We start from the raw sequence: 17,880 nt of genomic DNA, 5'->3' as shown, positions 1-17,880 counted from the left end.
ATGGTCTCGCGGTTCAAGTCCATGTTTGAAAAAGTCAACGATGATTTTGAGATGATACATAAGCGACATGAACAGGGCAGATACACACTAGCGGCTGACTGTAGATTTGTCAAAATATTCCAGCTCGAAATGGAATTATTATTGGCAGATTAAAATGATATAACTAAATTTATTCCATTGGCAAGTGCCATTGATAAAATACGATCAGATTTGTCTCGACAATATGAAACTCGAACGGCGGTAAAAGCCCATGCAAGACAGCTAAAGCAACTTGTATTTAACTCTGTACAGATTTCCTCAGAATGAGAAGTATTCCCCGAGGAGGAATATTCTAAATAACTAAATAAAAGTAACGACGAAAAAAATTACGACAATTTCTTTTTATTTTTTACAATGTTTTTTTGGGGAAGATTTTGATCATCGTGTGCCGTCAACTTCAATCGCGCACATACTAACTTACAGTCAATTCTTCGCCACGTGTGTCCAATAAATTTCCCACTTGGCCGATTAGACAAAAATTTATTGTGACATTGTTCGATGATGACATCATAAAAAACAAGACTAACGGTAACCGACACAAATGACTGAGCGGGACACCCGTAGAAAAACTGTAAATAAATTATCCATGCTGGGAATGCCCTAATACTTGCCCTGTCGCGGTATGGTTACTGCCAACTTCGTTACAGACTAGATTTACAGAAGCCGTCGACGACCACCACAATCCTGCTCGTTGTAATGTCGAAGAATATCTGGAGGGCCCCGTAACTTCTCCCATGCACCAGTAATGTTCGAAAAATGTTCGTCAATTATGTAATTCAGATCGTGCTACATTTTATCCGTGTCCAACCAGGGATGCTATAATATGGATTTGAAATATTTCTGACACATATTTGATATGGTTCATGATGTTTTACTGTCTCATTCTTCTTTGTTTAAGATTATTATTCGGATATTCAAGCACATACTGCTCAAGTAGCTTCTCAGATGATTGTATTTACCTTTGTGCTCTAGGGCTATTCCATCGATAATTAGTTCAATAGATTTCCCATACTTGTGAATTAAATTTATGTCCGCATCTTGAGGAGGATCACTGGGTCCAACACCCGTAAACCCAATAGGGTATATTTTTTAACACCAGTTGGGTTAAATATATACCTTTCTTTTCCGCTCTCATGAGCGTCCAAAGTTTCTTTTCTTCTCTGTACTTTGGTTCTTTGATAAATACTTGTTTGTCTGATAAATAATCAAATTGCGCTGGTTGTGGTTATCCAGTATAAATCGGCGATTCAAGCGGCCATCCTATATGTTATCATGGAGCTTGCCTTTAGCAGATGTTCTGTAAATATCTACCATTATAAACTAATAAAACTACGAACGGTCTACTCATACACGAATTTATGAGGCGGGGCGGATGACCTTCACACGTAAAGTACCACAAGTACTTCTGGACCGCATATCGGTGGATTCGTAATGTTAAATACCAGATTGGTACGTCACCTGCTAAGCCACTATATCGTAACAATTCTTTTGATGGCGTCTATCCATACGAATCAAAATAGACAACTCCACGCTGATATTCCGCCATTGTAACCCAATAAGTACCTGGACCAGAACGTCCATCGAGAATAATGATTCCGGTTTTAATGCGATTTACCTTTACAGGTAATCGATCACGAATGAAAACGCCTCTAAAGTTGTTTTAATCTATAATCGCTAAGCAGCATATCAAGTAAATCAAACCCGGACATGGGGAGTTTTAACGAAGAGTCCCCGGCAGTTTCAGACCTTGACCGTACCGAGTTCCTGGTAATCATAGACCCCGTCCCTTTTCTTGCAGGTGTTTATGCCGTATCCTGTTGCTGTCTTCATTGTCATACCGGCATCTGTTCCAACGGCACCAAGTACAGCTGCTTTTTCAACAACTGGAACCGCTGCTGAAATTAATGCTGGTATTGCCACTAGAAAGGGAAATATGCCGCCGATATGTGTTGAGCCGCTAATCGCATTCGCAGAAAGATCAAGTCGAACGCCTGTTCTCGATTTCTTGGCGTCGTTGTAGTGTTTGAGATAACACTCGGTTTATATAATTTATTTGGGCCCTGCAACTCCGCTGATATCGGTCTTTTTTGCCCGAGAATTTATCTTCTATGCGGAATGTAGATTTTTGATCTGACCAGATGTCAGGGTAACATTGACGTGATCATCTGACATTATAACATCAAGAAGGATCTAATTACAGATCGTTTGCGATCCAAATACATTTTCCCAAAGCATGTTTACATACCTTTTACAGGCGAATCAATGAATCTTATTCGTCCACCAACGCCATCAAGCAACATTGTTTTGTCTGCCAGCGATTGCTATGCATTCACCAGCTTATACTCCTGCTACACGATCTCTGATCAAAGACAGATTGTCTAAACAAATCCAAGTGTTACAGTGAGAAACAATAGATCGAATACAGCGTTGGAAAATCGCACTGGGATATCTGCGAACCAGAATCAACATTCTGATCAAGCTCCATGAATGACATCAACCAATGCAACACACGCGCAACACGATAGCCTTAACAATTCAATAACACGTCTTCGGATGATTCTTGATGTCCATTTATTCTCACAGAAACTTCATTAACTCCGAGAGTAAATAATACCAACATCATGTTGTAATGCGTTCTGCCATGTGAATATCCCAGCAACATTACTCTAGAAACTCATAGCCAACTATGACATCGTGGACATGCTGTGCTATCCATGAAAGAGAGCAGTTGTTGTTCTTCAACGAGTGATGGTGTCATTGCTCCCATCCACAATGAAAGTTTTGTCACTCTCACTTTACGAGCATCGACTGTGTTGGGTTGGAAGATTGCATTGTTGTCGGTGGCCTTTCAGAAAAGTACCAATGTGTGTTTAGCACCAAAAATAATGTCTAACATATCTACGGAATCCATAGATATGTGTTAGTGGAATTAGATAAAGAAAACTCTCCTTCATCTTTTAACACTGATATACATGCTGAGAGTCCTAAGTTTAAATATTTATTCATCGATGTGACTGCATCTCCAGCACCATTCAGCATCACGTTTTGACGGTAGAGATGCTTTTAGGTGACCTAGGCGTACGTCACTGATGTACCAGCGGACCTTGAACAATCATCGGAATATCTTGCGAGGCCGAGTATCCTCACGGCAACATAAAGTTTTCGAGACACGATTCAATAAAATTTGCGTCAATGAAGTATGTGGCACAGTTAAACAATGCCTTAGCACCATTGTTAACAAAACCAGCTCGATCTAAAAGTTCGTATGCCTTATTATCTGCATTTAGAAGCTGGACTTCGATCGCAGTATATACCTTGGCGGGCAGGAAATATATACTTGTACGATGCATTTGTAGTTCGATTTGTCCACATGCGTTAGGTACGCGTGCATCATAAGAATAATATTGATATTTAGGCACTGATTTATCTTGGAGGACCGGTGCGTCCATGTCAAATGCTATTTCAGATACACGCTTGAACATTTTGGTTTATACTCGTTGTCTAAAATGACCGTCAAGCCAGACAACTTGCTGTTAGACTTGCTGCTATTTGCTCTCTCGGCAGCTACTTGTTGTTTTGTCGGTGATGTCACTTCAGCTAATTCTTTCAATCGCTCATTTGCATCTTGATTTATTATCTTACTGACACTTGGTGGCATTGCGTCGGTGCCAGGCAGTTTTACTGGAATGTTTACTTCGGTGCTGCAAAGTTTTACTGGCCGTGGCTTTGGTCGTAGTAATCATACGAGTCTGTCTTTGACCGCCGAGAATGCTTTATCAGCAAGATTACCAACAGTGCCCATAGCCTTATGACAAACAATTTTGATGGCTTTCACACCTAATCGTTTTTCAATCGGAAAAACTGTTGCGGCTATCGTTCTGAATAAACCTTGAACATTATCGCCGAGTCCATCTCCGTAGATCATTTTACAAACCGGTAATCATGAGTTTATCATACTGACGCTTTCAAGACTGCGTGGGACATTGGGTATAATCATGTCATTTTGTTATAACCGATCTAATTGATTACTCTAGTAATCTTCGGTAAATTCATCGATCAGCGACCGATAGACGCAACTGTCCATAACGCTACCGGTAAATAAACGCTTAGAAATAGCGGTTGCTTTGTTGACGATTTCTTGGGAATTATTACCGGCTCGTCTTCCACCAATCAGAGATGCTAGTCGATCGACATCAGCGAGGATGTTATTTGGACAAGTTTATCTTGAATCATCGGCGAATGAGCTACCACCTTGATTTTTATGACATCGATCGCGAGTGATAAGGCCACTTCCATTTTCTCCGTCAGATGGTTCTGGTTCTGGTTCAGGAGAGCGCTGCTGAAGTGCCTCTGATGAAGCTTTTCATTTTTATTAGTTGTTTTAGGCTGTTTGTATACTTTCTTAAGCTATTATTTCTAGTTCACTCATCAATTCCTTTTCTTTTCTTTTCCTTTCCACTTCTGCTTTTGCAGCATATTTTTATACTGCATTTTTTAAAAAAGATTTCAAAATTTCATTCGCCAGTTTTGACTTGCTGAGAACTATCAGCAACCCGATACATTTCTTTGACCCAATCGGCGTATTTTAGACTGTATATATGTTCAGGTTTTACATATCTCTTTCTAACACTATATCCAAATGCAGCAATTTCAAATACTTGGTCTAGATCCCTGATAGCTCCAATACCTTCCTCAGTAAATGTATATACTGTGTTGGTTCTAACTCTTGGTAGTGGTTGAACTACGAGTGGTGGCTGAACTGTTTGTGGTGGGGGTTCAAGACGGCCTGCAATATCAGCAGTAATGTCTCAATATTTTTTGTGGCTTTATTTGCAGGAGAAATGTATTGGTTGGTTCGATAATTGGTTTAAATAACTGTTCTGTACCTTCTGTAAAATTCCACATGAGTTTCTTGGCGTTGTTGTAATTGTTGCTTCGCAAATTCACGGACTGGAAGATACTTCTTAATTGCATCTAGTCGTTGTCGAGATAATTTAGGTGTATGAGATTCCAGAGTAAGTGCAGAATCACAGATAATTATTATTGCAACAACGATTTAATTATAGATGATTTAGTGAGAACATATACAAGGTTTTACTGTGTTACAGTAACGTAAAGTATTTTTTCCAGCTACATCGAATTACCTGATCTCAATCATACTCACAGTTTAGACATTACCATGGTCACGTGACTGCGCTAAAAATACCTATGCGCGATCAATAACAAGCAAATTTCCCCACATGAGGTCACGCAGTCACTGCCTAAATACATATGCGGTAATAAAATCTCCATGGGATTTACAGTCAAAAATCGATTCTTCTACACTCTGTAGAGACCTATTTTGCGGCAGGCTTTTTAGGAATATTCATAGCACGATGATAGCACACCTGCTTTGCTTGACTAACTCTAGCTGTGAACTAATGATACAAGTAGGAATTTAGAAATATAATATAATTTTCGTACATAACACCGTTTATACTCATATATTCTCTGTGAAAACCACCCACAGGCTGTTTAGAACCAATATAGAATACTGTTTCGCTTGACTAACTCTACCTGTGGACTACACATAAGTATTATTTCTTCCCACTCATCAATGTATGTGGTACAAATTTATATAAATTATTCACTTTTTGTAAATAACACTATTTATGTATTTATTTTAATTGAATAATCTACAGCACTTGGAATTATAAATTATCCGAAACGTTTATTAGTTAACGTCTGCAGCAGGTATTTAAATTAGGTTTTGATAAATATCTCTTGAATCTGTTGTAGTGTATTGGTAATGTCATTGGATTCCCAAACTATTACTGGCATACTTCGTGGATTCGAGCACCGTAATCAGCATATTCTTGGAAGGTTTAAGTTCAGATTATTTAAATGTGGGCTCCAGCCGAGCTAGAAGGTTAACCGGACATTCACTGAAAATTGATATTTCGCCTCAACCTCGTGGCTGAGAAGCTAATAAAAACATTAAAGTATTAAATCAATTATGCTGAATAAAGCATAAAAGCAAAAATGTCAATAAAAGCATTAAAGCAAAAAATGCTAATAAAAGAATTGATGCATAATTATGTTCAAGCGAAAATGCTGCGTCGTGTGTTTCACTTGGTCTGGCCACCATATTCCTCTGTTCCCCATTATTGTTCATATCAAATAAAATATTCAGATTTTATGACACGTAAAAAACATCATGATGTATAACACAGAGTTTATGTTACTGTTCGTTGGTCATTTCGACTTTTCCGTGTATTTTTTTGCGTACATTTTTTCACCCATTTCTGGCGCCCGTTAGAGCGGTTGATCCACTCTTCTTTAATTATGATAAGTTGTTAATTTGTTGGTGACAAAACTATTTACATAATTTATTTCGCATAATAAACTTCACGATGTTTCACATTCAATTTGTGTTACAATGCATTGGTTATTCTAATGGTTCCATTTGTTTTTACGTCATTTTTTTCACTTATGCCTGCCCATCCCTTGGGTCTGTTGACCCCCTGTACTGTTGATGGCTACTACCTTAATTTTGGCGTAAATTGAATATTTCTCTTGAAACTCATCTACAAAATTATGCAATATTTGCAATTTTTAAAGCACCAGAGTCCTCGAAATTGACTTTTAACAGCTTTTCGGTCATTTCTTTTGAATCATCAAAAACTTAAAATCATTGTATGCTCGGTCTTTAAAAATCACATTGAGTTCTAGCCGAGAAGAATTACATGCAAAATAAAAAGTACTGTTAATTGTTCACATAAAGCAAACGACTTTCTCAGTTTGTGATTATTTATTAATGTTCTTGTGTTTTATTTCCTATTTTACCTCCAGAAGAATTATGTTCAGGCTGGCAGACATATATACCTATGTAGGTAGATCGATATAATGAGAGAGAGAGAGAAATAGAGAGAGAGAGCGAAGCAATACCGTCGCAAGTCCCATATTCATTGTTATCTCCATAAGCTGTAATGTGAAGTCTTTCCGAAAGCCATATTCGTCAAAAGCGACTCTTCCTGTCAGTCCTTCAATGTCAATCTGGAAAATTATTTTGATTACACAAGAGATAAATGGCTTTGGATTTTTCCTTTTCTCTTAATTATTTTTGTTATTTTTTGCAAAGAATTAGTAGCTTCAATATTTATACAACAACTGAAGTACAGCAACATTAAAATTCAATCACTTCAATCACTATTTACGTTAAGCATATGACTCACGGTAGTAAAATTGCTAGTAGTAAAAACAGTAGTGGTGGTAATAATAATAATAATAATAATAATAATAACAATAATAATATAACTAGTGGTGGTAGAAGTGGAAATACTAATAATATTAGCATAATCCGACTTAAAACAAGTAAAGCCATAAAGTATTGGCAAAAAAGTGTTGCAAAATGTCATTAAAATTAAAATATTGTTAAACAGTTTGTTTTTTAAAACTTTGGAAAACATTTAAATATAGGAGAAAAAGCCCTGAAATTTGAGAAATTACCCATCTCTCTTCATGTTCAGTTATTAGCAAAGACAAGAGCGGATCTGACACATCAATCCCAAAAGGTTGCAAATTGCTGCAAGCAGCTAGACTAATTAGACTAATCTGATTCAAGATAACCTTATCTATATGAATGTGTCTACCTCGTAATACATTTTATTACAATATCTTATATTCTAAATTTGATCAAAATCCAAATAAACTATACAGTTTTTTTAAGTGGTAAAAACAAATTCAGTCCATCAAAAGGAATTTTAACTAATTGGCATGCAAAACAAAAGACAATGGATGGACACAACTTACTATTATATTGCCATAACAAATTATAGTGTGTGTCTGTGTATGTATATGTGTGTGTGTGTATGTTTTGGATTTTTAACGTAACGAACAATTTTTCACTCATATCGCTACGACGTTTATAGTGTGCCAGTTTATGTGATGCCGCAGACATGTAGCATAATGGTTGACCCAAACACATTATCCTGACACCAGTCCGACCAGTCCCAACACTAACCTCAGCTGTTATTACCATGTTTCTAAGTCAATGGCATTACTTGGATGGGGTTCGAACCCGTTACCTCCTGCATCCAAGGTTGAAGCTCAAACCACTAGACCACCAGAGCGATACAACACATAGTAGGTCCCAGCAAATAAAATTAACATTTAAATCAGCAAGAAACATAAATTGTCGATACATGTCATTTACCCGTGTCTTCAAATATTCCACCCACTCTATGACATCTGCCGTCTAATGGTCTTAAGTCTTGTTTTAGTTGACACATATGAACCATGTTTATTTTGAAAGTGTCCTCATAAACAGGTTTCACTGAGTGACACATATCATTCCTAAACGTTTTATCTTTTTATTGCTATTTAATTTTATTTTTTTTTTGTCATTTTGTTTTCATTATATCCCGTGGGTTTTGTAAAATTGTACTTTGTAGCGGGACATGTCCAATATCAAGTTCATTGTCTACCTGACCAGAATCGTTTGAGTTTTTTAGTAAGCAACTAATACATAGTTTATTGAGATTTTTCTATTAGTATAGGTCAATTATTAAGAAAGACAGAGAGAGAAAGAGAGTGATAGAGAGCTAGAGACAGGCTAATGCAAATGCAATGCGAAAAGAAGAGACACACAGAGAGAAAGTGAAAATGATGAATTGCTGCATCCAGCAATTCATGTTAGTGATTTAAATTATATCATTAATACTCCCGGGGAGGCGAAAACAGAAACATCGTTACCATGTGAAAGGAATATGTTGATAGAGATAACCAGGTTCATCATGCAGTCAATTTAGCTGTATCTGTCCCACACAGTGAGGATTTAAGCCATGAGATGCAATCGGACTGTAAGTGCCTTTGGAGTAACCAATCTTCGGAATTCAGAAATATTTAATAATCTGACCAGAAACTTTCACTTTTACAGAACAAGAAATAAATGAACTAGAAGAGCTATTATTTGAACATAAGTATTTGTTTCCATATGTTTCTTACACAAACAAACAAAATCTGCCATTCTCTTGAAATTTTAGATTCCACACATGTTATACAGAATCCGCACAGTATGAACTCTCTCACCTATGAATATATGAAAAAAGAAATTCAGTATTTGCTGGAGAACAATTGGATACAACCAATTAAAAGTGATTGAAGTTCGCCATGTATTCTTGTAACTAAACCAGATAACATTTTCTAGATGTGTCATACTACATAAAAACGTGACTGAAACAGATTCATTTTGATTACCAATAATCTATGACTGCAGCAATAAAATTTTAAATAAAAAATATGTCATCATATTTAGTCTTTTAAAGGATTCTGGCTAATTCCACTGACTGAAAGAGCAAAATAATTTGCCTTCTTAACTCAATTCAAAGTAATGCCGCTTGTGATGAAAGTTTTGTCTTTCAACATATATAATGACCATGATTACATGATTACGTCAGATCTAGATAATTGTGACGCTTACATTGAATTTGTAATCATCTACAATCACACCTGGACAGATAACTCAGGATGATTCGGAAATTTATCCAAACTTGAGTTTCGTCGTGCTTGATTTAACTTTTCTAAGACATATTGCGGGACAACGACAAGTGAAACCTCTGCATGCTAAGGCTGCCTTTGCCTATCAGTAAAAAGCATCTGATGCTACATTTGGACATGGCTGGATACTATCAGAAAATGGCCTCCTATTTTTTACTATAATTTCTAACCATAGACCAATTTGTTGAGCAAGAAAACCAAGTTTCATTGATCCGAAAAATGTCTGGAGGCTTTTAATACGTTAAGGTAATGCATAAAAGCGCACAAGTTCTTTCGGCTCCAAATTTCTGTCAATCTTTTAAAATGTCTGTTGATGCAATTAATGTTGGAGTTGGCGCACTATTGATTCAAACAGATAAAAATAGAGTACATCATCCAGTGTGCCATTTTCCTAAACAATTATATAAGCACCAGGGAAATTATACCACAATCGAGAAAGGGTGTTTAGCATTGGTTATGGCTTTGCAACGCTTTGTTGTGGCACATTGCATACTAGTTTAGTTTCTTCTCGATTAATGTATTTAGTGATCACAACCCACTTTCATTCATTGGCAAGATGAGAAACTAGAATCAGATATTTTTAAGATAGAGTTTGATGTTGCAGAAATTGACATCATAAACGTCAAGGAAAAAGAAAATCTAATAGCAGATGCACTTTACCTTGAATATTATTTTGTGTATACTTTGTGTTATTCATAAGATTTTATCGTATGTAATTATTTATCACATGTAAATATGACTTAAAGATAAAAATCAGCTTTTTCTGAATATATCTTAATTTTTCATTATGAGGGGAAATGTTATATATAATTAATTTGCATTGTTTGTTAGATTTTTTATTCATTACATGCTGATGGTTCTGTAAAATTGTATTTTGTAACTGACCTTGACTAAATCAAGTGTATTTTATACCTTAGAGAATCATTAATTTTCCTTGATTCTGCAAACAACAAGTACATAATTTATATTTCTCTGTAAGTGTAGGTTAAATGAAGTTTATTTTCTTAATCGGAGTCAATGACATTATGTTTTTCATCTTATTTAGTTGAATGTTGGAATATACACTTAATATAAAACGTTTGTTCTCAAAATAAACTTTTGGCCCTAATCCTGGTTATTCTTTTGTGTCTTTTATATAATTGTTTACAGGATATTTCTTTCATTCATGCTGGAAGATCTTGAAGCATAATTATTTGTTTTGTTCAGCATTTCTTATGGGCTGGAAATTAATCACTGAAGTTACATCTTCACTGGATATAAAAAGTGTTACTCAACTATATTTTTGGACAGAAACATTAACTTGGAATTATAATGAATTCAAACATTGGCTTCTTGGATAATATTATTGTGATTTATCCTTAGACTATTTGCGCATAATAGCATTTCGGGCCATTAGTACCTTAGTACATTCTAGACTGCAGTCACCTTTAGCGCTAGATTTTACTTGAAATACCACTAAAATTGATTCAGGTCTTTATTCCTTAGGATTTGTGTGAGAAAATAAAATACTTACTGAATTTCAAGTGGTGCAACAAATATAATTTATATCTCGTTCAACTATCAGAGATATCGCTGCTTCACTAGGAAAATTACAAGGGGCTAACTGGGCTAAATATCCTGAAAATATAATTAGTGTGGTTCTGGAACCAGGCGTAATACCCGACATGACGATAAAGATCAACCAAGACATAGGGCGTATCCAATAAATGCGATTTCCATGTTCATGAGGTTTCGTATAAAAGTAAAGATTTACATCAATGACATTTTGCAGACAAAAACTGATTCATACGTTAAAGTCTGTAAAAAAAATAGAACTTTTAGAGAATCACTTGCTGATTTTTTGATAAGATCTGCGATGAAAGACAAACTAGTGCCAGGGGCCGGTAATTAATCATAAATAACTGCTATATGTATTTAATTTGTTATAACCCAAGACGATATTAAAGGGGTAGAGCAGAGCAGCGATTAGTAAACTTGCTGATGTAGCAGGTATCGTACATTCTGTTACTGCAGATTGGTTAGCACGTCAGGCAATATGGAAAATGTACCTACCACCACCTAAAAAACTGAGTACTCACATTTTGAAGTCGTTGCTCCTAATGAAGTTCATCCAGCATATATTTTGTTTGTTTTGCGCATGATACTATTAAAACTGGCAGATGTCAACCGCGCATGTTCAAATACGCGTTGACTGTGGTTGACGTTGCAAGTAGATATAAAGAAGCAGGACCATTGTTAACAAAGACAGCAACTGAAGTAGCATCTGCATTTGAACGAATCTATCAATAAGGACCCTTGCAATGCCCACAGATGCAACAGGTTGATCCAGCAAAGAATTTCTTGTTGCGGTGACGTCGATAATGAAACGAATAACGTCAAATTCTACGAGGACATACCGCAATTCATCGCAATCAGAAAATTGTTAAGCGATTTTATTAAAAATTGACAGCGATTGTTTATAATTCAATATGCGCAGAAAATAAACTTGAATAAAGTTGAGGCGGATAAGAGCTCTCGTGAATAGGTTGCAAGACTACCAAGTGTGTCAGCTGCATCAAATAATGAAATTACTCGTGGAATTGTTTGTGAAACATATCAATACAATTATGAGAAAACACATACCATTGCAATGACAATACTCTCAAAACAAACAGTACTAGGTAGTGTTACTGTCAGATATTTATTTGTTACCTGGTGAACTTGAACGTGGTAAAAATAGAGCAACTGATCCAGTCTGGAGCATGACCACGCATACAATTTCCAGCGTGTTAAAATCCACGGGCAGACCGGCAATCTACAGATTAGATTCAACTGCTCCTCATCGTGGATTTGTGCGTGAACAGTTACAAGTAATTCCTGAAGATACTCAACTACATCCGCCTTCACTCTTGTAAAGGATTATTCGCTAGAAGGGAGACAGCGCCTCTACGTCGATTACATTAAAGACAGGTCTGCGTCAGATTTTCACGTGTGTGGCTGAGACTACTAATAATTATATTCAAGGTAAATTGTCGGGGATTATTATTCGTATACTGCCACAACATTAATCTGTTGTAGCTCGCACAATGATTATTTTGTCGTTGTTTCATTGTCATGATAAATTCAACATCAATATCAAATTTGAGATTTTTTTTCACACCACTGATAACCAGTTAATATTTGATTTATTTGATTTTTATCTACAGTATTGCAATCATCCTGAAAAACTTCAATAATAATTCTCCGTAGCTGAGAAATTCTCCTGAATAGAGACTTCTAGATAAACTAAATTTTAATATTCAATACGATTATCATCACTCCAAATGTTTGTATCGGAAATAATTAATCCTTGTGAGGAATGAATCATTATAACTTATTGTAAAGTCGATGAAGATTTATCCATCGCTAACGTGTTTCACAGGAACGAAAACAATATCATTTCATACCAGATATTTTTTCACATGAATTTCTACATCGATATTCTGCCGTCGTGTATCTGCTGGGCGATAACACAATAGTATAGGTAGGTCTGAAAATGTTTCTTTATCAATAAGAATAATTGGTGTTGAAGTGTATTAAGAACTATATTTCTACATAAAATGAATCTGTGGCAACTCTGACTGCGATATTAGGAAATCAATTTATCATCGATAATAAGTTTATTGAAACATACGCTAACATTGAAGGTCTTAAATGAGTAAACAGTGGTGATTCAACATCAATATAGCTAACAATTGTTCTAAGTTTAGTTCCATACGATAAGTAAGCATTATTTCGACTTATAAATGTGCCTCTCTCTATTGTATCAGTAATTATAAAATCGAGTTCGGCATCGTCGATGATTAATCTTGTACAATGTCGTTTATAACCATAAGATATTCTTGTGTAAATTTACCAATTTGTTTTTCTAACATCTTGTGCAAGTTTAGTTTCGTGTTCAGCTTCGTCTGGATTAAGATAACAACAGATCTCTCAACGACAGCGGGTTTGGTAACCATTCTTGTTTCTGTGGACGATACGATATTATTGCTTTACTTACAGTTAACGATGCTCACATTCCAGAATCAAGCATATATCATAATGGCACTGTTGGAACCCAACCGCGTTTGCTAAAATGACGACCAAACCAAACAAACAATCGGATGGAGATTATCTGGAAACTCAAACGATTCTACACGCGCAATTCCCGCTAAATCAAGATCTGGTAAATATCCATTTATCGCAGCTCTGGTTATCTAGTGTGTTGGATCTCCAAATATCTTAAAATATTCAGCACAATCTCCATTCCAAGAAAACTTTCAGGATAACTTTCTAGATTGTCAAAGGAGATAACGTCCTTATAATCGTATTTAGTATTCCACAAACCGTCGTGTCCGTATCTCAGCAGAAAATTGATGGTAATGAATCTCCGATAAAAAACGCCGAAGACTGTCTCGCTAGATTTTTGTGATAGTGACAAAGTTCTTATCGTCGATAGTTACAAGCTCACCTGGATAGTTTTTTCAGTAATAAAATAATAACTGAGACAAATACTATTTAATCTATAAATGTAGCACGGATAATTCCTAACACATCCTAACGTTAAAAATAATCAGGTATCACGTGATGGTATCATCTTAAATTGTAAACTAAAAAAACTGGTCGGCTCGGTTGATAATGCTGGTTATCTTAGATTTACTGTTGGAAAAAGGTATCTCTGTCATACTTTTACCTATGAAATTTATCCATGAATGTTTTTATGGTCTGATCGAAAAAGATCTTGTGATTGATCATATTAAAGACCAAAAATTCTATAAATCTTTAAATGTTTTGCAGGCTATTAAGCAGAGTCAGAATTGTAAACGCGGAAATACTGGTAAATATAGTAAATCTGCAAAACCAGTTATATATGTGAATGCAAAGGCATGGGAAGAAATAAAATTTCAGTCGGTAAGTGTAACTGCCAAATATATCTGTATTTTATCAGGTTCGATAGAACATGTTGCAGATAAAATAGACAGATTAGGATTTCCAAAGAAATACAAACAAAGCATAATATTGACGTATCTAGCGGCAGACGCCGCCACTTCTGAAGTAGAACGGAAAAATACTGAAGTAAAACAGAAAAATACAGAAGTAGATCAAAAGAATACTTCTGAATTTTGTGATAAAGTAGAACATGAAAATATTATTGTTTTATTGCGTTCAGGTATTGCGTTTAGATATTTTCTCTGCGAGCTTTAAGCACTCTTAAAATTCAGTGAAGGGAAATAACTCAGCCAAGTAACGCTTCCTCCAGTTGAGAGATTAAAGAGTAACATCACTTGTATTTCATATAAATACTTCCACTTAAAAATGAATTTTATTTGGTTCGGTTTTTTTTGGTGGTTTATCTTATATATAAAAAAATTATCTTTGTTTTTCAGACTTTGTCAGGTTTCTTGTCCCTTCCAGACTTTGTCAGAGATAATAGTATAGTTTAGAAACGAGAGATAGCAAACAATAAGCACCGCCCCCTGGATGTAATCCAGGTGAGCTATTTCTGGATTTCCAAGTAACCTTATAAGAAATGGAGTACCATTTATAAATGGGGATCTTCGCCAACCTCGAAATATAACCGACAAATATTAAAGCTGAACAATCATGTACACCTTCCCACCATGTCAGCACATTGTGTGTTGTGTTTTTCACTCTCCCGGGGTTTATTTGGGGGAAGTGTGCCAAAAAAATATAGTTATCATCATAAATCTGTTTATCATAGAGAAGGCACCCCTGTTGATGGTTTATGTAAATACTATAAATCTGTAAATGTGTATATATAATACAATAAATATGTAAATACTATAAAAATATATATATAATACTGAAAATATGTCTCATGAAGCAGTGGCACTGTTCTGACAATGACAACTTTAGCATTGCAAGTAAGAGTCTTTGATTAGGGTACCCACAGTGAAAGAAAACAATAAAAAGCTCATGAAGAAGTGGCAATGTTTTAACAATGACTGGGTAATGAGAACTTTAGCACTGTACGTGAGTGTCAAGGTGGATGTAGAACGCATGAGACTGCATTCCTGCAATTAGGAATGCTAGAACTGTGTGCATTGTGCCGTCCATAGAGTTAAGATTGTATATATTGTGTCATGTATAATTGATTTAATTTATATTTTATTTAATTTAATTGTTTGTAAGTATTTTGTGTAAAAAAAAATTAATTTAGTGACATGTCAAAGTAAAGTAATTTTGTTTACTAGGAATTTGATACTTTCCAGAAAATTTAGTTCGACCTGACTTTTTTCTTAAACACCTAATAATAGAACACTGTTTCCATTTTTGACTTAGTTTCCAACCTTGATTCAGAAAGCACCGAAACAAGTAAACAACTTTCTATTTTTATTTTATTCTCGGAGTAAAATGATTGGCATTTATCAAGATTATACTGGAAGTATGTGATTTTAAACCTCTATTTTTCAACTCTGGGTTTTCTGAAATAGCGCAGTATTTATATTTAATAATGATGTTAAGAGAGATATTTCTCAGTTTGGACCTTTACTTTGCACTGGAAATAGTTTATTTCTGACCAGTTTAGAATAATATTTTAATTTTTATTCAAATATTTTGGAAAGAAATAGGATTAATTCTTTTTCCTGGAAATATTTGAGTTCTCATACAGAACTTTAGGATAAAGACATTTCGTAAATTTTATTCGGAAATTCAAACACCGGAATAGTATTTTCTGTGTAATAACAAAGAACTGTAGGTCACTACAGCACCATACTATCTACAGTATACGTCATTGACTTCATTTTGGAGTTTTCGTCGGGACTCGGACTTGAATTCATTAGAACATTTCATTATTAGGACTTCTAAAATTTAATTCGTAGATTATTCGTGGATTATTTGTGGATTTGATTCTTAAAACAGCAATTTTTTTCTTCTTCATTTTTTCATTTTTTTCCCCCAGGGAATCAAATTATTTATTACATTTTTCAAAGCTTATTGTTTTCATTCTTTCTTTTGTTACTTGTTATTAGAGCCAAGACACGTAACATAAGAACTGTAAATAGTGTAAATAATGTGTGCATGTGCCGTCCTAAAAGTTAAGATTGTATATACTGTAATATATATATATATATATATATATATATATATATATATATATATATATATATATATATATATATATATATATATATATATATATATATATACTGTAAATAATATGTGTATGTGCCTTGCATGCATTCCGAAATATATTAGAACTGCAAGTATTCTTTTATGTTTTTAAACAAATATTTATTACATAATGAATTATGAAAATATTAATGCGATTATTTCTGCGATTACAAAATTACATGACCCCACCAGCGGAGATAGGGTTATACAACTTTCTGATCAACTTGATCTTGAACAAAATGACGAATGACTTTGAAATATTACAAGAACAAAAATCAAGTTAATCAAATTACTCGAGCAGAAAATGACACAATCACTAGAAAGTGTCGATACCGAAAACGTTTGGCAATTCGTTACATTCGCAACGGCGATTCATAAACATTGATCAGTGCTGTCTCAGGAATATGAAACAAAAATGACTGCATGTAAGACAGTTGAAAAAGATTATGTCCAATTGTGAAAGTGAGATTTGTGAAAGTGAAAGTTGTAACTTATTGTATATAAAGTGATTGCAAACAAAGTGAAAGTTGTAACGGATTCACGTTGATGTTTATAATATTACTTTTTGTCGGAATTTTTTGGGGGGCTTGGGTAGTTTTAATTTCCAGATAACCATTGTAAGTTAGACCGTTTAAAGCAAGAATGTGCGCAATTCAAAATTTGATCCTTATCACATACAGCCGTAATAACATGTTCTTGCTGCAGCTAATTTAAATGTTATTGCATTAACAAAATAATTTCATCGTCACAATCATCAATAAGTATATTATTGAATAACTTTTTCTTTTTTGGGAAGTGTCAAGATTGTTTCGATGGCACTTTCGAGTACTTCTTTATTGTATACAAAAACTCTTGTGTGTTGGTGCATTACATAATACCACACAAATAATTATTCCTTGACTCTGCCAAGCCAGACTCAGAAATAGAAAGTTTTTAATTTACAAAATCATAAACGTTGACGTTCTATGAACTTGGCGTTTGACAATCTCTACGAACGAACAAACAAACGTATCGTGAGAAATTCCCCTCGCAAATCAAGAAGTATCAGTTCTAGTCAGTAGGTTTGAAATGTATCCTTCACAACAGAGGATTATGACATCGGAGATATATATCGACGCTATAGCCAGATGTTGATATTTGTATCGAGGACGATAGTGTTGGTTCATGAGC

The 17,880-nt window shown here is 34.9% G+C and overlaps 1 protein-coding gene across 1 annotated transcript in view; it reads right to left on the bottom strand.

Moving 5' to 3' along the window:
- The window catches only part of LOC149797401 (glutamate receptor-like), a 142,985-nt gene that overhangs the window by 32,030 nt on the left and 93,075 nt on the right, over positions 1–17,880 (bottom strand). Inside the window, exon 8 of the mRNA XM_089962179.1 lies at positions 6,967–7,074. Within this exon, the coding sequence (XP_089818305.1) occupies positions 6,967–7,074 (108 nt within the window). The remainder of the gene's footprint in view (positions 1–6,966; positions 7,075–17,880) is intronic.

The sequence above is a fragment of the Sinohyriopsis cumingii genome, chromosome 6 (assembly GCF_028554795.1).
Source record: "Sinohyriopsis cumingii isolate HCF-2022 chromosome 6, ASM2855479v2, whole genome shotgun sequence".
In the NCBI taxonomy this organism is placed as follows: domain Eukaryota; kingdom Metazoa; phylum Mollusca; class Bivalvia; order Unionida; family Unionidae; genus Sinohyriopsis; species Sinohyriopsis cumingii.
Note: the sequence above shows the minus strand (reverse complement) of the source record. Positions and strands in the feature narration are given on the sequence as shown.